The sequence below is a fragment of the Tauraco erythrolophus genome, chromosome 22 (assembly GCF_009769465.1).
Source record: "Tauraco erythrolophus isolate bTauEry1 chromosome 22, bTauEry1.pri, whole genome shotgun sequence".
In the NCBI taxonomy this organism is placed as follows: Eukaryota; Metazoa; Chordata; class Aves; order Musophagiformes; family Musophagidae; genus Tauraco; species Tauraco erythrolophus.
Window position 1 is genome coordinate 7,772,586 of NC_141486.1, and position 24,546 is coordinate 7,797,131.

At 44.1% G+C, this 24,546-nt stretch overlaps 1 protein-coding gene across 2 annotated transcripts in view; it reads right to left on the bottom strand.

The window, feature by feature from the left end:
* DDX31 (DEAD-box helicase 31) overlaps positions 1-24,546 on the bottom strand; it is a 52,195-nt gene that overhangs the window by 2,693 nt on the left and 24,956 nt on the right. For both annotated transcript variants that reach the window (XM_086624966.1, XM_086624965.1), the window contains 3 exons: positions 21,106-21,187; positions 15,037-15,148; positions 9,504-9,684 (listed from right to left, as the gene is read on the bottom strand). In XM_086624966.1, the coding sequence (XP_086481092.1) occupies positions 9,504-9,684; positions 15,037-15,148; positions 21,106-21,187 (375 nt within the window). The remainder of the gene's footprint in view (positions 1-9,503; positions 9,685-15,036; positions 15,149-21,105; positions 21,188-24,546) is intronic.

Below are 24,546 nucleotides of genomic sequence, written 5' to 3' on the forward strand. Positions count from 1 at the left end.
AGACTGGATGTACCAGAGAACTAAGATCCACAGCCACCACCTGGGTTGAACCCACAGAAACTCAGGCAAAAAGACAGAACCAACTCGGAAGTACAGCTAATGAAGCAGATGTGCTGTTGGTGAAGCCGTACCTGCAGTACCTCCACAGCAGACGTGCCTTGTCCATCTGCCTTCCTGAACGCACAAGCCGGAGCAGCACAGAGGGATGCTTGTGGGTGCACACAGTGTCAGGCCCAGGTAAGCCCTCAACCAGCCCAGCTCTGCTGCAAAAACTTGGCAGTGCAGCTGTATCCTCTGCTCAGCCCCCTCCATCACTTGATAAAGTTTCTATTTGACACTTTCATTGTGTCTCCAAGCGTTTACTACAGTAATTCGAGGGTTACCAAGCAACAGATCAGTTTACTTAACAACAGGGAACTATCTGCTGCAAAAGGACAAGTAATCCACCAGTAGCTGCCGGGCTGAGTTTCAGCTCAGCAGGGAGGTTGTCCAACACTTTATTATCAATCAGGTGAAATCATTGTCCAATTAGTAAATCAATACCTCCTGCTGTGGTGATCAGCTGTACGTAGAAAAGCAAGAATGCAGAGAAAAGGGATGTTTCTCCCTCTAAGCAGGGCCACAAAAATCAATGGAGCTGTGCTATGGAACCTGTGCTGATGACTGAGAGAAGAAAAGCAGCTGTCGAGGCCCTGTTTAACCAAGAGCCAGAAGAGCCACAGGCAACAGCAACAGTCTGCAGTGACAGCACACCAGCAAAAGTGCAGCAGGTCAGGATCCCTGGCCAGATTCTGATTCCTGTTGTAAAGCTGTAAATTACCCTCTCTGCTCAAGTGGTGAATGTCTCCGGGGCTCTGCCAGAGCAGTCATGACAACGTCGGTGAGGAAAGGTGCCCTGTGGTTACGAGACAAAGCCCAGGAGACCAGATCGAGACCTCGATACTCACCCTCTGAGCATCCTTGGGCAAGGTATTTAATCTCTTTGGCCTTCATGTCCATTCTCCCACCCCATAACCCTGGCTGACTGCATTTTCCCTGTTGCCGAAGGCTGTTGTGGCTTTAGTTTAAGAGAGCTGTGTGGTGATACCGGGGCAAAAAGCTTCACAGAAAGGCTGTAAGTGTAAGATGCATTTGCAACACAGACAGAACCCATGTTCCCATCACTGGATAAACACATGGATTGTCAGCATCCCTTTCTGCGATCTCACGTCTAGGTATCAGGCTATACTGAGCCCTAATGAGAACACATCATGTTGATAAGGGCAGAGAAAACCCCAGCCCTTTAAATTCCTCCCTCCAAACACAACAGTCAGTCTTCAGGTGGGGAACTGCAAAACAGCGCAGCTAAGGGGAACTTGCAGGGGAAAAAAAAGATTCACGAATGACTGACCCATCCCAGTGTGCTACAGTGCCGAGATTTCAGCAGGGCTTAAAGGAGAAAGGAATGTTCCGTCGGATGAGAAAATAGCTGCTTTTATTAGCTGGGGGAAAATGAGACAGGAATAGCGAAGTCATAACTCAGAAAATGAAACAGCCCCAACATGTGAGTTAGGAGGAACCTGTCCCTGAACACAAGCTATTTGCCTTCTCTCTGTTACTGTCCAGCACACTGGGTGTTGAGTGCTGTGACATATTGGACACCAGGCAGAAGCACCACTGGACTACTCCTCTTTTACGCTGGATATGGGCTATCAGGACTCCCATAAAAGACAGATGGGAATTGGTAAGCAGTCAGAGGATCTGGCAGAGATGAGTTAGCACTACCTTCTAGCTTCAAGTGGGGGACACATCATCCCTTCGTTTGCAAGGCTTAACCCTAGACCCAACCACTGCTTTGGGCTTTATGTTCCAGGTGCAGAGCAAAAACCATATCACCCCAAGATCTATCTAATCACCTCATTAATCAAGGGGAGAGAAAGGTGCTTTGCACAGTGAGGAAGGGAAGGCAGAGCGCCTAGTAATTGCTTGGCACTGTCTCAGAAAGCTCCCCTCCTCCTCATGGAGGCAGAGGAAGGAATAAAAGACCCAGGTTTACAACTGCCTGTGCACATCTGTAATTAAGTTGCAACTTCACAAAAGCTGGTACCAAGAGCCTCAGCAGAGAGACAATAAAGAAACAGAGAAACTGTCCCCAGATGACTTTGTTATATCCTGAAAGGTCAGGAAAGACCAGACCAGAGACAAATTTTTAAAGACAAAAAAAAGCTCTGCTCTCATCCAGAAAACTAGAATGATTTTATTCACTCTTTAAACATGAGAAACCCACAAAACTTGCTAAATACATCAATGAGTGATGAAAAGGCTGGAGAGTAGCATCTGGAAGAAACAATAGGGAAAAGGTGGCCAGTGAAAGAAAGATAATAAAATCATCCTTTCTTCTGCTTCGGTTTCCTTCTACCTCCGTCCGCAGAGCCATTCCCAGCACGCTGCTCCCCTTCCTCATCCCGCTCAGGAGCCACAGTGGTCTGCAGGGTTGGTGGTGCTGCCCAGCCCTCCACCTCAGAGAAAATCTGAATGATTGGGACTGGTCTCCTTTTCTCATTCTTTGACTCTCAGCTCTTTGCTTTGCTCAGGAGCACGAGAAAAGATTCAAGGCAAATCTTTTTTCACATCATGGAAAAAAAACAAAACCCAAACAGGTGAACGCAGCACAGGTGATTAGCCTGAAATACTCTCTGTTGCTTCCAGCTCTGGCTTCTGCTCTGCCACACGATGCTAACTCACCACAGAAGTCCCTCATAACTTACATGCAACACACCTTCAACACACTCAGTTTGCGACTCCCGCACACCTTGGGTGAGCGATGGCTTTGCAAGCTCTGAAGACACCCTTCCCTGAATTCCACAATCATTAAGAACAAGATGGTAGAGGAACGCAGACTATACTATGGCAAAAAAAAAAAAAAAAAGACAAGTATATTGAACTTAGCAAGCTCTGAAGACACCCTTCCCTGAATTCCACAATCATTAAGAACAAGATGGTAGAGGAACACAGACTATACTATGGCAAAAAAAAAAAAAAAAAAGACAAGTATATTGAACTTAGCTTTGAGGATGTTCAACAAAGCTGAGATCCTGTGGACAGCTCCAAGGCACAACCAGAAGAGGAGGAAGTGTACACAAACTGTTCTGTTTCTATTTAACATCCCATTCATCTCCCAAGCATTCCTGATAAGATCATAAGAACGATCAAGTTTCACCAGCTGATTTTGTCTGATTGAATTTGTTACGATATGCAAACCACGATCGTGAATGTGGAGACTCTCAAACATTCAGGTGTGAAAGGACCAAGCGACTACAGTAAGAAAAGGAATGAATATCTGACACCATTTTTCTTTTTCATTTCAAAATTCTAATACATATGTTTCATTGACACATCTGCTTCATTACAGAACTGAATCACGAGCTGACCTCCAAGCCAAAAACTCCTACATGCCCGAGTAGTGGTATATACACATGCCAGAGAAGTGGTACAAATACATGCATGGTTCCTTGGATACTCTTTGGTGGCTCAGAAGATGCCTCTGCTAGCCTTTTTACCTAAACAGTGAGTCAACTTGTTCTTAGAGATGTCTCCTTCAACTTGGTTGGCATTGCTGTCTGTTCCTTTGTCTTGAGCTGTGTGAAACGCTGGTGCAATGCAACGCAGCAAGTGTAGTGACCTTTATCCAGCTCGCAGCATCTGCAGCAACCAGAGGCTCCCAAACTGCTCCAGCTGAGGAAGAAGGTGTATAAAGTTCTGATGCACAGCCCCAGAACTCATGGTGTGTCTTTGGAGGAGACAGGAGTAGGCTGTTTCATTTATCAGAAAACATTTCACCATGGATCACGCTATCAATCTGCCTGACAGCATCTCCAACAGCTCTTTGAAACCGTGCCAGCAACAGAGCTGGGTTACCTCTGGGCCAAGGCTGCTGCAACACCTGCTTTTTCTACTTACAGTGTTGGATGAACCATCTGCAGCCAACACAACCCTGTTTGGGTTGGTTTTTCTGTTGTTGTTTTTTGCGGAGTAGGGGCAAGAAATTCATCAGCAAATCCTACACCTCTCTCGACAAGACAACAGATGGCCTAGGTACTCTGCTATCAGCTGACGCAAACGCTAGCTTGAGAAGACCAAGGAAAATTATTACCCAGTCAGACTAAGCATCAAGCACTGTTCCAGACCAGTCAGAGCAGAGCAGTCTTCACACTGAGACGTGCTGAACAGTCAAGCCCACCTTACCCCTACTGAAAGTCAACTGTATTTCAGCTACACAGAAAAAGGGAAAAAACCCACAGCTTCACTTTCACTACCATCCTCTGGTCTTCATTCTATGGAGAGAATGAAAACACTACTGGCAGGCTGGGAACCTCCCAGGATTCTTGCTTCTGTCAGGCTCTTTCCCAGCCTAAAGGACAGAACGTATTTCAACTAGAGCGAGCTGAGCATTTTTGGTGCACACCAAAGCACAGCCCAGCTCCATGTGTAAAGCCCTGTTAGCTCGCTCAAGGATGGAGCAAAGGCTTTGTGCTGTGGCTGTGGTGGAACAGGACAGTAAAAAAAGGCATTGCTGTATGCAGATAGCAATCAGACGGATTTTACAATTATAACACTTTAATTTCGTAACAGGACTTTTCTTCTAACATCATGATGTGCTAAGCAAGCCTCATCTGTGTCCCTGAACTGCCTTCATGAAGAGTGATAGCAACGTGTCCTTTCACCGCAGCCATGCCTCTTACCCTAATTTTTGGATCTGTTTGCACTCCAGTCCATGAACACACGCTCTTACCTGAGCTGCAGTCTGCCTTTCTAGAGCAGACTGCCCAAACCAAGTGAAATTCCTAGTGGGCAGAATTCCAAACTTGCATTTTGACTAATTAAGTGATATTAGGAAAGCTGTAAATGGCATGCAAAAACTGGCAGGCAAACTGCTTCTAATGATTAGACAATTGCTGTGCAGGGAGATCCAGCTGCAGCCTTGATTCGCAAACCCTGTCAATAGAAGCATTAAGCCTTTCCAAAACTGCCAATGCCAAGACATTCAAAAGTGGAATCAAGGATACGAGACAGGGGAAGAAAGTGAAATGCTACTAGCTTTCGCCCAAAGGAGACTGCTGCCCCCGCCATGCAGAAGGGGATACACACGGCTACGAGGTAGATTTCCCAGCAGGAGTCTAATTCCGTCTGACCACTAACACTGAAGAATGAATTAGCACAGTAATCTTGCAGCTAAAACCTTAAGGGCATGATGACATCCATATTCAGAGCAGTGACAGTGTAGTGATGATGGAAATCAATCCCGTCAAACAGAAGCATGGTGGACACCTTTTCTTGATCCCATTTTAGTTACGGGTTGGACTTAAACTCTGAAGCATGAGGGGATTTTCACCTTTATTTTTATACTCATTTTCTGCACATGCTGTAGCAACTGTGTATGTACTTGATACTCTCATATAAAGTCCATCTTTCTGAGCATTTCTGGCTTCAGAGCCAGAAGAAAACCTGTAGCAATGAGTTCCACAGAATCCATCAAACTTAAAAATTTATCTCTCTCTTCGTAATGACATGACTTCACAAACAAGGCAAATTAAGTTGCAACTCCCCATTACTGTGAAACCCTTTGGGGACACACACCAGTCTTCCAGAGTTCCAAAGCAGAAAACAAACAATCGTTTGCCAAAGAATCCCATAAAACCCCACTGATCCAAAAGGTGAAAGACTGAGTAGCACAGGGATGCTCGGTGGAATGGCAATAGGTCTTTGGCATCTGCATTGTGAAAGAGTCAAAAGACATGTCTGTCTGGCTTGTCAGCTACTTCCTGTGCATGCTGCTTCTCTGCAGTCAACGAAAGACAGTTAATCCCTCAATGGAAGTGGGATCAGCTTCCGAGCATCTACCCTCCAGTACAAGCATGAGCCCAGACACTTACTAAGCTGCTGTACTGTAACTTAATACACAGTATCTGGTTCATGTGCTCATCTATTACCTAAATACAGCATTTCAACTTTCAAAGAAAATCAGGAGCAATTATTTTGCCGTCTTCAGATTGGGTTTTGTGAGAACCACTACAGTCAAAGGGACAGTGGGTTTGCACAAACAGGGTTAAAAAAGACATGGAAGTTTTATATGTGCATTCAGAAGAGGAGGTCTGCTTCCACGTTTCAGCACTGAACCATCACACACCTGGCTGCCCCTTCTTCCTGTCTCACCTTCCTCAAGCAGGCTGTCTGAGGGGGTGGCAAGCACAAAAGGAGACTTGGAAAGAAATGAAAAGTTTTCTTTGTCCTCGTAAGGAAACATTTAATGATCGCTTTTACCCCACTTTCAAACTGGGCTGCCTGTTCTTTCTTCTCTGGGCAGGTGCTGAGAGATGAGGCTTTAGTGAGCAGAATGACTGAAAACAAGTATCAGATGTTTGGAGACAATGTGTAATACGACAACCAACGCTCATGGTGTCACGGGAGAAAGAGAATTACAAAGATTGCCCTGGGACTAGGCTGTTATAGTTTAATTGTAAAATGCAAGGCTTGAAAAACCCTTCATCTTCTAAATGGCAGGCGAAATTCTGCTTTCTGCTTTGTCAGTGTGAAATCAAAAGCGATTCTCTGTAAGTTAACAGCACTATCTTGAATTTATGCTAGTAGGGACTGAATTTAAATCTATATTCACGTTCTCTAAACTATCCTATAAATACTAATCTATCTTCTCTCCTTTTTTTGTTTGGTTTGTTTTTTTTTTTTTTTTTTTTTAATTTATTCTTTTAAGCATACACAAAGTTTGATTAGAAACAAGTTCCACAGACCAGAACAATTGTTGCATGTCACAACTTTGGCTATTTCTGCAGGGTCTTAACTTTCCAGACGCTCCCGGATTTCAAATCTGGAGCTTGAGCCGTGACAAACCTGTGCAAAGTCTGCCTACTTTCCCTGAGCTGCAATTATATGATCCACGTGCAAATGAGCTTTCAAATCACTCTCAGACCATTTGTTCTAACACCACCACATCCCCCAACCCCACACATCCTGTGCATAAACTACCTACTGTATCTTGAGCTTGTCTGTACTATAATAGGATGAAGACTCGAGGAGGAGGAACGCCGTCTAAAAGAGGTGCGTAACAAGAGAAAAAGTAGCTCTAACAGAGTAGCAACATTGTAGGAACAGAGAGAGGCATTGTTGTGGGCCAAGTAATCCTGTGACACGCTACTGTCAGTCATAGCTTGACATCCTGCTGGGCCAGCAAGACATCAAAGCCCACCCCATACCATCTTACATGCTCTTTATCGGCTAATCAGGCTATTCTTCCTGAAATAAAGCTCTGTTAAATCCCCTGCTCACAGGGGCATTCCCATCCTGTTGCCCATCTGCTGGTGAGGGTCAGCTGAAGCAGGAGGCAGATCAGTGGCCCGTCCCTGGTGGCTTCTCTAAGCAGGACAATGCTGTCTCTAACTTTTTATTTAAAAATCCCTATCCCTTGCATTTTTTTTTTTTCCCTAAGATATGTACATGTGCAAGGGATGTCACCAGCCCAGGAGCAATTACGTGGATTAGTGCTTTAATTGCACAGCTAACATTTGCTAATACAGTTTGCAGCAACTATCACATGGAAAGAGCCATAACTGATACTGATAAAAGAAAAAAGATTTTCCTCCTTTAATTATATCCGGGATTGTACTGGCAAGTCTGAGGTTCGTATTCTGCTGTTGCACTAGGGAAGACAGTGAGGCCTTAACATTGCAATCTCAAAAAGGACAGATTGTCTATCCTGTGGAACCAACCGGAAGTAGCTAGGATGGGACGTACTGAGCACCTGCAGCTCCATTTCAAGCAGAGGAGAGGATTCAGGGCTCTGCTCCTCCAGAAGCATCAGGGAGTCTCAGATTCCTTACACAGAAAAGGAGCACCCAGGAACGGCCATGTCCACACGCCAGAGGGGACAGAGCTGTAACACTAGGTTTGCCACAGACTCTTCCTGGGAGAAATCCCACACGATTTTGCAGAAACGCTTTTGCCACAACTGCTTAAATCTACGGGCAGCAGAGCACACATTTGTAGATGGTTCATTCCTACCAGTAGACCTGCCTTTGGATTTGGGCTTGTACTTATATAACTATAGTCAATAATTTAATTAATAACTAAAAAAAAAAAAAATACACTGCAGTCCTCCCCTTTCCTTCAGGCAGGAGAAGAATAACCAATCCAAGCTGCAGCTGACAATTCTGAGAGGATAGATACAACTTGTCCCATGGCAAATCCAAGAGCCAGGAAACTGCTGGTGGAACTGCAGGAGAAAGCCTACAATAGTCTGCCTGTCTAGTGTAGAAAAGGTGATAAAAAAGGCCAGATGAGGCCACAGGAGGTCTTTAAAGACAGTAAGACACAGACTTCACTCCCAATGCAGTTATAAAAGCAAAAAGGGGAGCTGTGGATGAAAAAGACAAGGCAGGAAGAATATTTCTGTGCAGCACATTGGAACAGGTGCAAGAAAGTGGAGAAGAACTAGTATTTGTCAAGACCAGGAAGGAAGAGACTATCTTGTGAGATAAATCAGCACTCATACAGCCTTGCTCGTAATGAGCAGGACAGTCAACTTCAAATTTCAGAAGCAAAAATACTAATTTCTCTGCTATTTCCTTGATGCTTTTATCATCCCATGCCCTACTTCAACAGCAAGTACTTATCTGATATAGCTATATCTGTGAGAGCCTTTCTGTAGTCAGGGATGAGGACAAAGAATTGCTACTGCAGTTGATCCTGAGCCAGGGATCAGAGCTCCGCGTTAGGACCACACAACTGGAAGGGGGGATGTGAATGGAAAAAATCTGGCATATTTCACTATGGAGGTGCTAGGCCACGACAACAGAACTGCTGCTGGAGCTCTAGCATCCAAGACCTGTGCAAGAAAGAGAACCACTCTGATATATGGGAAGTCTCATGCTTTGCTCTGAAACACTGCCTGTACTCTTCCTTATCCTTTGAGGTGGTTCTGGAGTGAAGCATAAACAAATAAGAATTAGGATGCTCATAAGACTCATAGAAGATGGTGTTTTTCAAGCGCTCAAAAACTGGAAAAGCTGCAGCAAACCCCAGGCTAGTCCTTGTAGGTACATCTCCACACTAAGCAGCTTCCTTCAAAAAAGAGCATCTTTATCAGAAAGTCAAAGCGAGCTTCTTGTTTATTTCGTTTTGTTTTTCTTACACTGAGTTCCCACTCAAGAGTTCAACAAAGTTAGTTTAATACATGTAATTTTTAGGCTCTCTAAAGCCATTGGAAAAAGGCGGATGAAACAATAGCACAGACAGCACCACAACCTAAACCAATGGCTCAACACGATTAGCCTCTCAGGAACAATTCCACGTGGCCTGCCCAGGGCAGGGGACTGGACTAGATGATTTTTGACAGTCCCTTCCAACTCAAACCATTCTATGATTCCTGGAGCAAACACAAGAACCTTGAGGAGTAAAGCACACGATAGCTTGTCATGTAGCATTCCTTGGCTCAGGAATATACGTTGGCCTACCTTTTTGGTCTTGGTTTGGTTTTCTTCTTTGAGCCAGCAGTTGGAAGAGCAGTCAGGTTCTGCGGAGCATCTCTCAGGCCAAAGCTCTTGGCCACATGACCCAGGTGCAGAGATTTGATGTGGAAGATGTGCTTGAGGTTCCTGGGATAGGTGGTATAGGCACAAAGGAAAGACTGCAGTGCTAAGGAGAGGGAAAAAAAAAAAAAAAGTGAATTTTGTTTGCTACTGCATTTTTTAATATATATATATGTATACACACTTAAATATTCAGCTGCTCCAGCTGAAAGGACACTGGTCTTGTCCTTTGGGACACCTTCTGGTCAGCAGCTGGTAGAAAAGGTTGGTATGTTAAAAATCTGTCAAGGTTGTATAGTACTAGTACAACTCCGAAAGGAAAAGGTAGGTGGTAGAGAAGCATTAGGAACTGAAAAAAAGCTACATTAAGTTGCCTTAGGTTTGCCTCTTGCCAGGATGTCCCCTCTGCCAGAAAGGGTGATGTTTGTAGCACATGGCAAAAGAAGAGACACTGACATCAAACAGTGGCATACAGAGGGAGAGAGGGAGAGATAGAGGGATGAAAAGAGGGAAAGACAAGCATGGAGGTGGCATAGGAAGACTCCTCTGATATTACAGTCCCAGTAGTGCACGCATTTTTCACCAGTTACTAGCTAGTCTCTTATAAATATCTGAGAGCCAGATGGATTTCCTGACTCATCATCACTCTGAGAACAGAGCTCACCTTCTCAAAAGGGAAAAATAATAGAATTGCGTGCAAATTTCCCTTCACATCTTTATATTCCTGTAATGCCCTTCCCTCAGGGCTCATTGCTCTAAAGACGATCATCCACTAATATGAACACTGCCACTGCTCCTCCACGTACCCGGAACATTAACTACACCTAGGCTGTCCTCTCTACTATGGGGAATAGAGGGACTTTTAGTAAGGAAACTCTACAGCTCAGAAAATGCCCCTGCTTCAATCCCCTGCTGCTCCTCTGATTGCTAAACCTCCTGCGCCTCCCCAGCCCTGACTCCAACCACCACCCAGGTGTTTCTCTCCCCCTCAGCCCCTGACAGCAGCAAGCTCTAAACTCTAACCTCTCCTGCCCTTGCCTGTTGAGCCACTAGACCAGCAAGTTTGCCCACAGCTTATGTCTAATCTCTTGGCAGCAGCCGGAGATTGGAGTTTATGAACAGTAATAAAAATGTCATTTTAGCAGATCAGCTCCTGGAAGGACCCAGGGAATCCATCAAAGCTCTGTTTACTGAGTAAAGCGAACTCCTTTTCCCAATCGATGAGAAGAAAAGATTGAGTTTTTTTGCACCTTCTTCTCAATTTCACAACACTACTCTTTCAGAGGCACCTGGGCATGAAGAGACCTGTGTTTTCCCACAGAGAACGCTAAGTTCCAAATATTCTGTCTTGGTGTCTCATCTGAAGGCCATCCCTCTGAGGGCTTATAAACCAGCTCAAGTGCTCTCAAAACCCCTACTCTGCTGCTTTTTTCATAAAGTTATCAGTCAAATTCACTTTCTATGAGATGGTGTAACTCTTCGAAAGGAACAATACGAACTTGCTCCCGCTCCGAATTTGGTCCCATCGGAGCTAACACAGCTGTCTGTCTTGCAGCATTCGAAATGGTTGACACTAAAGATCCTGTAATTATGAAGGCTGAGCTCACCTCCCACAGTTCTTCAGACAGGAAAGGCTGCCAGTACTAACTCTCCAGTTTAGAGAATCAAAGTTTCAAAGGCCCCCCCACTTCCCAAAGTCCTGACAGACAACTGCCAGATCCAGTCCTGAGTGAGAGGATGCAAAGCCAGGGAGAGCTGCAAGACACTAACCCAAAGTTGAACCAACAGCCCTGCCGTATCAGCAGGTCGAAACCTCAGCTCACGCAACGGGCTTACTTCTGAGGAGCTCAGAGCTGCTAATGCTCATTCAGCACCCATGAGATTTAAATGAAGAACTTAGCTGGTGAGATTATTTCTTTAAATCTTTACTATCAGGTCTTTAGACCTCTCAGTGTTGCCAGAGTCACGTTTTCTGGCTTTTACGTGTAATTGTAGTGGCCAGATATTAAAAACTTTTTTTTTTTTTTAAGTTGAAGTTGTTCTACAATTTTGTGATCAAAGAGAGATAGCTTCACAAAAACAATTCAGAAAGACTGGTAACAGTGCTGGTCAGGCCATCATTCACACGAAGGGCATCTCATCTTAATACCACAGCAGCAGACTGCCTGAGCTGTTATAGTTGTTTCTACACCAACATGAGTCTAAGGCAATGTGTACTGGCCTGGGGTGGGATTCAGACTTGCACCCATGTAACAAAGTGGATTTGGAATCATCCTTTACACCTGGCATCCTCAGTTTTCCATAGGAAATGTAGTTGCAGAAAGTCAAAAGGGGGGGAAAAAAAAAAAAAAAAAAGAGAGAATGATGGAGGTTACATAGGTGGATTTGTTGGGGTTTTTTTAAACAGGGGACAAAAGGGTAATGAGGTATGAAAGTGAGACAGGTGACATAACCTGTTCGCCATGCTCTCAGCTGGCAGCCAGGTCCCAGTGCTGGCCCCAGAGCGCAGCCTCAGCCGCACGGCTGGATAAGCTGGTGGAGGCATTTTGCCAGTGTACAGAATGTGTGGCAACAGGAAGGAAGAACGCACCAAACCCACCACGGATTCAAGCACTGTGGCACAGCCGTGGGCTCCTGTAACTCTGCTCTTCCTCTTGACACACGGGTGCCGAAGACAGAAAAGATGAAGCAAAACATTCAACTATTGGCTACAAAACGGGGAAATAGGTAGGAGAAAAGCAGGGTTTTCTTCCTTACCCTTTCTGTAACCCCAGTGGCGCGAAAGATCAGAGTTTCCTGAGCTCTACCTGTCCCCACAGCTCCAAAATAGAGTACCTGTCACCAGGAGAGGCCACCCTTCGGACAAGACTCCTCCGTTTCCCAAAAGGGGCTCCACGCTTCGTGAGATCCATCCTTCTTTCAGGTAGCAGGGCCCCGTCGCACCCCTCCTCCCACCCACCTCCCTGCTGATCAGTCAATCAAGTTTGAAGGGCAGCACCTCCACTGAACCATTTGATTTGAGTTTGGAAAACACGGGACTGAGAGGCAGAGGGGGTGAGCGGGCAGGGAGCCACTCGGCTTTCGAAAGCCGGCTGCAGTCAAAACACTGCTTATTAACATCGACTGGGTTAGAAAATGGGGAAAAAGAGAAAAAGAGAGAGAAACAAATGCATCTCTGGCACAGTTTCCAATTGATTGTCTGCCATGAAAGCAAAAGCCAGCTGCCACGTTAATTATTCATGATGCCTGGCGCAGAGGGGAGGAAGAGGGGGTTTATGGAAGCCACTCAGCAGTGGAAAATTTGCATATGTAGATAGCAGAGCTGGAAAAGGAGGTGGAGTGCTCTTGTACAAGATAAATGGGATGTACAACATTTCAGCATTTCCTGATACGTTTTCTGCACTTCTTGCCTGTGGTTAAGAAAGTTATTAGGGCTGAGGTCAGCAACAAGTGTGTGTGTGGGGTGTGTGTGCACAGTGCCACGCGCTGTACAGAGAACACAGAGGTTTTCTAAGCATGACCAGAGCCATTCAGTCGTTCTCCCGGTCACAGCCATTTCAGGTTGGAAGTTCACATGGGGTATAGGAATCCCACGGGAGCAACAAGAAGCTCATCCATGCAGAATCAAGGATTTGATCATATTAGTCACGTGCTTTGAGACTGTGGACCTAAAAGTGCAGCTATAAAAGTAATTACACCAGTCAAGTAGCATGACACACCTGAAAATGGTGGCAAGCAAGCTGCTTGTGTAGCAAGCCTCTAACACTTCCACTGTAGGAGAAAGGTATTTTGAAACCCTGAGGAAAAAAAAAAATCAGCCCTGAACTGTCAGAGGTGGGGGGTGAGGATCTGTACAGTGACATGCAGCGGCAGGGAGTAGAGCAAAGAGTGAAACAGTAGGATTTCAAACACCTCGCCCATCAATATGGCCAGGCATCATTAAAAGCATGCAGAATAATTTGGGGTAAGCAGGTAGTTACAGTATGAGCTCCAGTCATTCTGCTGTATCATCAACTAACACTCAGAAAAACACAGCACCTTTGACCCCTTGAGCAATCACTTCTCATGATTCCAAACAATATTAATGATGAACTTAACTTCTGTCTTGAGAAAAGCTTTCCCTTATCCAGTTTGTATAATGACAGTGTATAGTTCAAAGGCTGATTTCCTCGTTTGTTTTGGACCCCTCAGTATGTGATTTGTGTAGTTTAGTACATATGGTGCTCTTGTACCACACTCATATGCACACACATACAGCAGTTTGTATATCATGGTAAACAGAAATGATGTAAACCATTAAAATTCATCTCATCAAGACCCCTCTCGTCCAAATCTTACTGGAAATGCTGCAGAACTGAAATCAACAGGACTTCTACGCAAGCTTAGAAAGCAGGATTTGATTCAGATCAAAGTGACACATGAGGTGAAAAAGAAAACAATCAGGAAGGGAGACATATGGGAAGAGGACACTCAAAAAAAGGGGAAAGGCCTTAGTCTTATACACTGTAAGCAAGCGTGGTTTAGTCTCTTGCATAAAGAGTTTGCATTTTGTGGACCTGTCTTAATATTTAATAACCAAATCCCAAGTAATTGTCAAGGACCTTTGGGGGCTGACTTCCCACGTTGCCTTTACAACAGCTATTCAGTTTTCCAGTGTGTCCAGACCAGCCTTATCAGACACCAGAACAGTACACAGAAGAGGGAGCCTACGCTCTACCACTTGTTTTGCTCCTCTCAGAAGACTGCTTAGTGTTGATTTTTCTACCACATCCCTGGCAAGCTTTCCAACTTTCCTGAAAATCCACTTTCCTCTGGATTTTCCAAACAGAGAAGGAGAAGGGAAGTTTCTTGTACTGCTCAGTGACAACTGCTGTGCATCCTGCTTGGCAAAGATGGGAGATCAAATCCCAGATTTGCACCTAGCTACAATTATTATTAAATCCATCCCAGTATTCCTTCTTCCTGCCTTTTTGAGTGCCTTTCTGAGTAGGTGCCCTCTCTCTCCTTTTTCTCCCATCCCACACAACAACCTCCATTCTAAGATACTTGCCTGTTAAGAGTTGCTCCCAAGGCATCCTGTCTTACAGGCTTCAAATTCATCCCTGGTGTAAACTGAAAGCATCTAATGGGCGTTGCACCATGATGTGGTTAAGCAGGTCACCCACAACCTTCCCAGCATAACCCACATCATCTATTTGCTCATGTGATTGAGTCAGAGCCCTTGGATGTGAATCCTATTGAAAGCCAAGATTAAATCTCATCTGCATGTAATATGGGAATGCAAGAAATTAACATTTAATATCATCGCGAAGCCTTCTGCGCCCATCTCAACCCCCTTCAGAGCCCAATGGCCCCAAAATGTTTCTTCCAGGCCTCTCCCTCGAAGCTCTCTCTTAGAAGAAAACGCTGGCAGCTTACATGAGCCCTTCCGGAAAAAACTGAAAAGAAACGCACTGACCTTTCTTTGCCCACCGGATGGTCCCCTCGCTGGAGTGAACATAATTTTCAAATTTTGTCTGCAAGACCGTGGCCCGCTCCCGGACTTCCTGAGGGTTCGTGCCATAGGATTTCTACAAGGGCGGTGGGAGGATTAGAGGAAAGAGAGAATTTGAGTCAGGAATAATGAAGCAGTTTACAATAGATTTAATAACAGTAAAATCACACAGTAACCACCCAGGGGCCAACAAAGGTAATCCTCTCAATATTACTAGCGAAAAAAATTACAGATAAAGATGTTAAAGTCGAAGCAGTCAGTGAGCGCTGTGTGGCGAGGAGAGCAAATCAGTTTTAATTTTGTGTTTTCTAACATCTATCACGTATCTTTTTCCCCTCACTTTTTTTTTTTTCCTTTCTGCAGATTCAACAGGCCAGATACTACTGCTTATTTCCATTGGAATTATTTGGAATAACGCCCTCCAGACCCTACACTAACTGCTTTAGACTGATGTTGCAAGCTCCCCTGTGCACTTGGCCTGTTCTTGGCACTCATGGGGCAGAAGATCTACATTCACCCCAAGCTCCAGAAAACAGACCAAATTCAGTACCTGTGAACAAAGGCAACTAAATGAACTTCTCACTATTGATGCCTGCATGAAGCTTTCTCACTGTCAACAAGTCATCCTTAATGGTAACTTCCATCACATGGCTCCTCTAGAATAAGATAAGCCCCTTGCACCAATGGCGTTGACAGAATAAACTTCCTTAAACCAAAAGGGCAATTTTGCACATGCTCGAGCTTTCCCAGGATCAGACTGTAGCATGCAGTTCAGGAAATGGAAAGCAAACATTCCTGGGAGCAAGCTGTTACTGGGAGGAGAAAAGAGGCCAATTCTCCCTGTAAAGTACCCAGGCAGAGAAGGAAATGCGGACAAGAAAACAAAAGGATTTTTGATGGACAGTTGACAGCAAAGTGCGAAGCCAAGCATCCATGGATGTGAACCTCTCCCAAGAAAGGACAACAGTTCTCAAAAGCTACTCAGACAGAAACCAGCATCCAAGTCCAAGAGTGCCAGATCCAAGGCAGTAGCTTGATATTGGTCAACCCCTCATCTGACCAAGGCTGAAAACAAACATCCAGCTCCCACGACTCTGTACTAAGCCTGTGCCAAGGCAACAATCCTGTTGTTCCTCCCCAGTAGATTTGCATGCTAATGCTGCACAACCCTCCTTCCCTTGCAGCCGCGAGCATCAGAGCATCACCTCCGCACTGCCGCCGGTCCAGAGGAACCATACCACACTGATGGAGCAAACCTCGGAGATTGTGGAAGCCAGGCAACACTGCTGGCACCCTACACAAAATGTTCTGCTGACCCAGATCTGCCATTCTACAGCCTAACAGCACACGTGCCCAGAGACAGACCCTAAATGCAGTCTAAATTCCCTGCACTGTGCCGTCTTTTGAACTTTAGATCCCACAGCTTCCAGCTACTGAGTTATCCTTCAACAAAGCAAACACACATGGGGACTAGAGCTCTTGCTCACTCACCACTTGGACTAACTGTCCACCTGCATCTCCAGCAAAGACAACAGTGGGTATTTTGAGGCTACGTGAAGAGTCTCCCAGGTTTCTGTCTCCCAGTGCACTTGAGAGACTCACACAGCCCGTTTCACGCAGACGCCTTTCACTTTGACTTAACGTGCCCCTATTAATCAGTTGAGTCTCCAGTCGAGGAGCCTCTGTAAAGGTTTAATAAACTACAAGTGGAGCTGCCTCCCCGAAGTGGACACTCCTCGTTGTGACTAACAAGTTTCCATTGACGTGAAACATAAAACTTTCTCCTCTCGCCCGCTCCTCCAAGCCCCCATCACTTTTCTTTTGTTAAGCCTCCTGGCAGCACAAAGTGTCACCTTCCCAGCGTTTTTTAATATGAATGTGAAATTAGTGAGGTTTGCCCTTTCCCCTGGCGGACAGAATCCTCTGTTATTAAAAAGTAAAGCACTTTAATAATGAAAACTTTTTCTCTTTTTCCTGTGTTTTAACTGTTTAAAATTAATGAGAAGGGCATAACGGTTGTCAAAGCGATATTGAAAGCCGGGTAGCCAGGACCGAATAAGCACGAAAATCCCTCCAGAGTGTTAAATAAACAGTGCTTCAGCCCCCTCTGAATCCCTCTGTTGGTTATTGTATACATTCTGTAACAGCACTCAGAATAGATCTGAGCACCGGGGAGGCAGAAAGGTTTCAGAATTCCAATAAAGGCCTCAAATTAAAGACAGCCTGGTGCGAATTCCAGGAGAAAATTAAAGAGACCTCAAGCTTAAGTGACAGGTGACTTGCTTCTGTGTCACAACTGTCAGGGGATTTAGTGATAATATGGCAATATATTACAAAGGACTTTTCTTATTCCCCCCTTTAGGTTTCAAAATGAGGCATCTCTTCTTCCTGGTGCTGGGGGAAAAAAAAAAAAAAAGTAAGACAAAAACGAGGGATAAAAAAATAGGTGCATAATTTCCAAAGTGTGAGGTCAGTCCAAGAGAAATAAATGGGAAAAAAAAGCAAATGGCAGGAAACATAATGTACTCAGAAAACAGCTTCTCCCCTCCTCCCATCTCCACCTTGTCTTTTATCCCCTTCAGCCCCTTGAGACAGATCTCATTTTAAAATTGCCCCCTAATGGGCATGAAAAAAATTTGTGTTTGATTCCTGCCTTCCAGGGAGGTTCATCTAAAAAAAACCTCAACAAACCCAACCAAAACCCAAAACCCAACAATAATTTAAAAATAAATTTAAATTTAAAACTGACTCAAGAGCCAAACTGCGAGAATAAAACCTGCACACCGTGTGAGTGCCTGGACAGCTGAAACAGAACAGTGCTACTGGAAGTGCACTGGAAGCCATCCCGAATGCTTTACTCACACAAGCAAGCTTTAATCCTGCTCATACTCTGGTTCGAATGAACCGGATAATTAATTTGAGACCTTACACATTTTTCCAAGACCCAAAAGATAAAAGCCTGCCCTAGACGTTTGCTTATTCTGCTCTCCACCTAGATGAATTTGGTACATCTGTTAAGTAACAAGCATTACTGCCATTATGGAGAAATAGTGGGAAAGGAGAACTTTTCCTACCCTGTGTTTGCTTAGAGTAAGAGCCTATTCTGGCTGATCCCTAATCACTGGGAAATGGACCTGGCTGCAATGTTATTTAACCAGTTCAAGACATCAGAGGGATCCCTCCAAACACCAACTACACCAGGAAAAGATATATTTATTCCTTTCAGAAGAAAGAAACTTCTGATTATAAAGACTGCACCTTTTGAGTTTGAAAGGTTGGGGTAAGTCCTGAAAGCCTCTGCTTTCATTAAGAGAATATGTTAATAGGAGAAGGGATTGAAACACAATAAAACTAGACTGAGGTAGAAAAGTTCTTTCTTAAAACATAAAAAAAAAAAAACGGAAGGAAAAAACCCCCAAAACCTTGGGTTGTAACATCTCCTGCTTCCATTATACTTCAAAACAAAATGAAGGATTTTGTTTTAGTAACAACTTTTTACTAACCTCCACACACCTTCTCTAGAACTCACCAAGTCCCCCTGCCCCCCTCCATAAAAGTTGAAAGATCAAATTTATTCTCTTTGTAGGCAGGTGAACATTCACACACCCAGACATAGCTACATATATATTTTATATACCTAAATATAAAATATACATTTTACAGGCACTTCAGCTTGCTCCCTGGCTGCACACAGAAACCCAAAAAAATACATGTTCCAACGTGGTACTTCTAATGGACCTCAGTTGAGGCAACGAGGTCCGAAGAGCATTATAATGAGGTTCCTGCGTGCACGGATATAATATATACATGACCGAATGCATGGAGAGCTAACGCTCTCTGGAATGGCAACATCACATACGCATCAGGTTCAGCTCCTCATAACAAGTCCTCAATCACCCTCTGTCCTACGCAACGTCCCCTTGCATTCCCGGCTTCCTGTACCATCTTTATGGCAACCTTACAGAATTTAATAGAGATTAACTCTCCCAAAAACTTGGAAACATGCCTCTGCAGCTTCTGGGAAAGCACTGCAGACCACTTATGGAGCCTCTGATGGCAATAAAATACAAAGCTAACAAACAGAACGAATCCTTGCTTGCATTTAATATATTTTTCAAGTAATTCCTGAAGAAGCCTATTTGATATTGACAGAACTACTGTAATTTCATCCCTGTTAAATGATAAGAGTTTTTTTTTTCCCCGTAAACTCTATTTCTCAGTCACAATCCTTTCAGATTTTAAGTAACATAAAAATACGTTGTTCTGTATTTTTAAGTTTTCTGCAGCAGATTCAGAGCATCCTACAGCCAGAGTGGATGTATCTCAGCTCCACTGAAGTCAACAGCAAAATTCTGCTCACTTTGACAGCAGAGGGAAGAGAGCAATTCCATCCTACCTTTGACTGCAAGTGAAAGGAACCAGCTCCTTCTGTACACGTACTCGTGTACAGCACCTGGCACGGCCGGGCATGCCCAGGCAGCACTGCTGAGTAAGAACCAGGGTAATAGCTACTTTCAAATGTGGTTTGGGTTTTTTTTTTTAATTTTTTGTTGAGGAAATGCAGAAAGACAAAAGAAGAGTATTTAGAATATTCTGTGCTTAAATGTGTAGATATTTTACAATTTGAAAGCATGGTAGAAACACCCCTTTGATCAGTCCTGGTAGCAAAAACTCTTGTTAGATTTTTATTGCTGTTCCAAATGCAAAGATACAAAGGCATCGAGATGTTTCGGTGAGAATTTTCAAAATGGATCAACGATTTTGAACCTTTGCAAGTACTGAGCTCTGACACTCAACAATATTCAGCAGGCATTTTCTCCTGCCGCTTTTCAAAAGCCAAATTGTAATTTCCTAGAAAAAACATGTTCTCTTTTTCACCCACTTTCCATGAAATAACACTTGTTCTCAAGCCCAGAACAGATACTATTCTGTCCCATGTCAGCAATAAATTTAAAGTGCATCTGCTGCATACATGTAATTTTTGAAAAACTCTCCGAAGGAAACCCAAAGTTACCCGTCTATAAGCACATTCAGGAGAAAAGGAAAGTATTTATACACAGAATTATTTAAAATAATTTCTCCATTAACAAAGCACAACTGAACTTTCACATATTTGTGGAATGAGTTAAGAGGTCACATCCTAGGTATGTTCCAGACGCTAAAAACATAGTCATTACAGGCTGATTTCTGTGAAAAAACTGTGCAGTGGTGGGAAAGAGCTTTAAATAGAGCTGTATCTCTCATGAGCCACAGATCTGGCTTTCTGTGAAATATAGGGCACGCAGGAAAACTGAACATGTTTCAAAAGCGTGTTTACCAAGAACCCCACAGTTCGTAACAATCATCCGCAGGAAACGAAGAGGCACGTACACGGCATCACAGAAAGAACGAGCAGGCAAAACAGCAACAAGAGGAAAAGAGAGCACGCTGCATCACGCCTGACGCATTCCTGACTTCCATTCAAAGTGAGGGTTCTGGGAGGATTTAATTTGCCAGAATGCAGAAACGTGCAAGACGTGGATTGCAAATGACTGAATTCTGTGAATTAGTCACTTGAAGGCAGACCCAAAGCTCGTCGAAGTCAATGCAAAGATGTCTGTCAACCCAGTAAGCTTTGGTTTAGGTTTCAAGTAAATACAGGTATTAAAAAACCCTACATAACACATCAACAAATACATTTTTCTTATTTCTTCAGAGAAGTTTTGCGTCATTTGTGATCTCCAACAATATTTTTGTGCAGATAAGCCAAGGAGAACAGAAATATTGTAGGGGAAAAAACCCCAAAGCTTTTGCAGCTAGAAACCTTTACAGTCTGTTAGAAAAATATTTGCTGAAGAGACATAAGTGACTTTTTTTTTGGGGACAACAGTTTAAAAGATTGGACAACTGTGATAAAAGGCAGTTCTGTAATTATTCTGCCTGACATTATGGATATACCAACCCTTGTAAAGATGGAAGCTAAGGAAGGAATACTTATTATACGTAACCAGTAAACGAAAACTGGAGCAATCCCAAATCAGCAGAATATCTCACCTTGCTTCCTGGTCTGTGCAATTTGAAGCGATCATCCTTCATCAGGCTGGACAACACCTTCTCCATCTTTATCTCTGAAACGCTGAAGCAATAAAGACAAAAAATTACCATTTCTTCTACTTTTCAAATACAGTGTGTAACGAGCCAGAGGCTGATAACGGATAGCAAAAAGATTGAGATTTACACATTTAAATAAATAATTTATCCCTGAAATACATGAGGTCCTGTAAAATCTTGACCCCAGCTGAACTGGTGCTTTCACTGGAACAGAGACACAATTTTACCCACAATCTCGTCGCTGTTACAAGTCAACCAACACACACTCCAATCCTGACAGAGCATGAAAATAACTGAGGGGGGACTTCCAGTTCGCTGAAAATCTCCTTGGTTCTCAACCAGAGTAACTGATTAGCTTACTTTGCTACTTCTCCTACATCTTGTCTCTCCCGCAATTTAACTTCCAGATTCTCTGGAATCAGAGACATGGCTCCACTCATTCAAAGGAACAAAGTGCTCAGATGTTTACGCACCTTTTTTTTCCACCCATGTTAGTGACTATGTTCCCAAAACTGAAGAGCTAAAATGAAAGCTGTGTAAAGACACAGCTCCTTCCTCTCCTACAGACTGAAGCTGAGAGGGTAACAACAGGATCCCGAGGAACTTCTCCTATCAAACCAACTCTCCCGCAGTTTCCTTCCCTCTGGTCACATCAACACTTTTTCCCACAAGATCTTACATCATTCCAACTTCTTGCCACCTTTCTTGGGTCAAAGCTGAGAGACATTTCCTGGAGGACACATTCACCCTTCAATTCATTTGTAGCTTCAAAAGCCACCGCTGACACCAGATACACAGTTTGATTTCCTTCCTCATTCTGAGAGCTCACCTTCCTTCCCATTTGAGGCGTAAAGCCAAAGCCCAGCCCATTAGGAACCCCACAGCATTTTTTTTTTTAAATACAGGAGACTCAGTCAGCTGTCCTAGCCAGGCCTCACACTGGGCATTTATTTTCATTCTGTCAACTCACATTCCTCCTGTAGACTCAACCAGATGATTTATTCTCCAGTCCTGCTTGCAAGACACTGCTGGGTACTGTTATGGCCCAGATACTGGAAATGCTTACAGACCAGCTCCACTTTGAAGTGAGTGGTCCTACTTAGAGGTGCATTTACGGGAGACTAGGAATTCTTCATCATCTTTAACACTGTCTTGTGGGGCACACGCACACCAGGTGACACAACACAGGAACAGCTGTGCAGCTCCAGGCCATTAATATTACAGCTGCATCCAAACCGGGTCCCATTTCCAAGGGAATTACTCAGATGATAAAAGCTGAAGTTCATGGGCCCAAATTTTCAGCAATGGGTGAAGGTCATGTCTAGAAAAGAGATTATTTTCCTTTTTATACAAGAATCAATCATAAATACTGCATGGAAGCCAAGGAGCTCATTTGGGGTTACATTAGTCTAAGAAAGAGAAATTTTTGGGGCTCGACAGATCTCAGACTCCTGAATCTCAGATGGTCAGAAAGATGCACGTGGGTCCTGAAAGGAAGCATTGCTATTTTCTTCAATTTGTAAACTACAGCAAGAAATTATAACAGGAAGGATATCCCCCTTCTCTTCACTCCAAGATCTCTAAGCACCTGGGGTTAGGAGGAATAGATGAATCTTTGCCATATTGTGTAACAGGATACCGTGATCCTTGCCTGTTCCCCAGTCCTTCCCAGTTAATACCTTCACTTCTGCAATCTGCCTTTTCAACCTCAGCCAGCTCACCAACACAAGGTAAGGAAAGGGAAAGAGATGGTCCAGAGAAACAGCCATCTAGCCAGGAAGGTGCAGTGTGGCCGTAAGATATCCTATATGGAACACAAGCCCTGTCGCCGTGCAGCGGGACTCCTGATCTAGCAGATTCCTCCGCAGAGGATGCGGAGAGAGGAAGGCAGGGGGAGTGACAGGGGAGAAAGGGAAACGGAGCATAAAAAGACAACTGAGGATTTCTCTGTTTGTTTTTGAAAAGTCTAACAGCAAATTAAAACATAAACGGCAACCACTTAAGCAAGAGAAGAGTCTGCCTCCCCCCCCCCGTGCCCCCCCGAGGTTGCTCTGACGCCGCTATGAATGAAAACGTCAAACCTTTGACATTGATTTGTCTGAGATGCCACCCGCTCCCCGGCGCGCCGCTCGCCTGGCGCGCTGCCAGCTCGCAGCCCAGCAGATCCGCGAAAACGCGGCGCGCAGCGGGGAGCGCCGCGCCAGGGGAGCAGGGGAGGGGGGCAGCGCAGCCGGGGAGAAGGGAGAGGAACGACTCGTGCCTTCACGGCGATGATCTTCCTTTATAAATTAGTGAGGCCGCCGTTAGGAGATAAAGAAATTATCTGAGAGCTGTCGAGGCAGGCGCTGCTAGATTGCAGTTGAAGGAACTAAAAGAGACATTAGGGGGAAAAAAAAAAGCCAACCTTGCTGACTTTCTTCTGCTTCTTGCCTCCTCCCTTTGAGGGAAAATCTGTTAGTTATGCTTAGAGACGAGACAGAACATTTTGGAGACTAATCTTTTTTTTTTTTTGAAAAAAAAATAGTAAAAAAGAAGAGAAAATGTATAGAAAACATGAGTGTGCATGTGCATGCAGACACGCGTTTACAGTTAGGTGGAGAAACCACAACTTCAAACCACATAAAGACCAAAAAGAAAGTTGCAGAGAGAGGTGTGCAGCTTCCTTGAGCCCCAACGGGAACTCTGGATCTCAGCAGAGCCAAAGTGAGAGCGTTTTGGCAAAGGCTAACGCTGCCTTTCCACAGTGGAAGCCAAGGAGAGGCTTCAGGTACCGGTGAAAATTAATTGTGAGCGATTTCCAATTTCAAAGGCAGTCATCCCTAATTCCGAAGTGAATTTTCATCCAGGAACAAAGCCACGTCTGCTCTCATTACTTCCGACTCTCAACATTTCTGGACTTACTCCCATGCCTGCTGGGGTGGGTAGAAGGGCTTCAGGAAAAACTCTGGGTCACATCCTCATCCAACGTAAATCGGCACCGCACTGCTCATTTACACCAACCAAAGGCTGCGGGGACCCGTCTCATGCTTTGTCTTCTTAGAAATACATATTTTATGAAGTATTTACATTTCAATAAACCCAGTGGGAATTTCATTTAAAAAAGAAAAAACAAATTAAAAAAAAAAATTCACAACACACACTCATCCCCAACAAAAAAAACTAAGAGATTGAAAAATTAAGCAACGAATAAAAAAATAATGCAACTCCAGTAACTTGTGCAGTCCAAGTCAGAAGCTACAAAGACTTACGATAAAGAAACAAAAATTATCAGTGCTTAAGAGGGTCGGTGACAGTCCAATACAGGCTGTCTTTCGCCCTCGCACTGAATTAAATTGTCAGGATTATCACCATAATGCTCTGTTTATGAAGGGTAACGGCAATTTG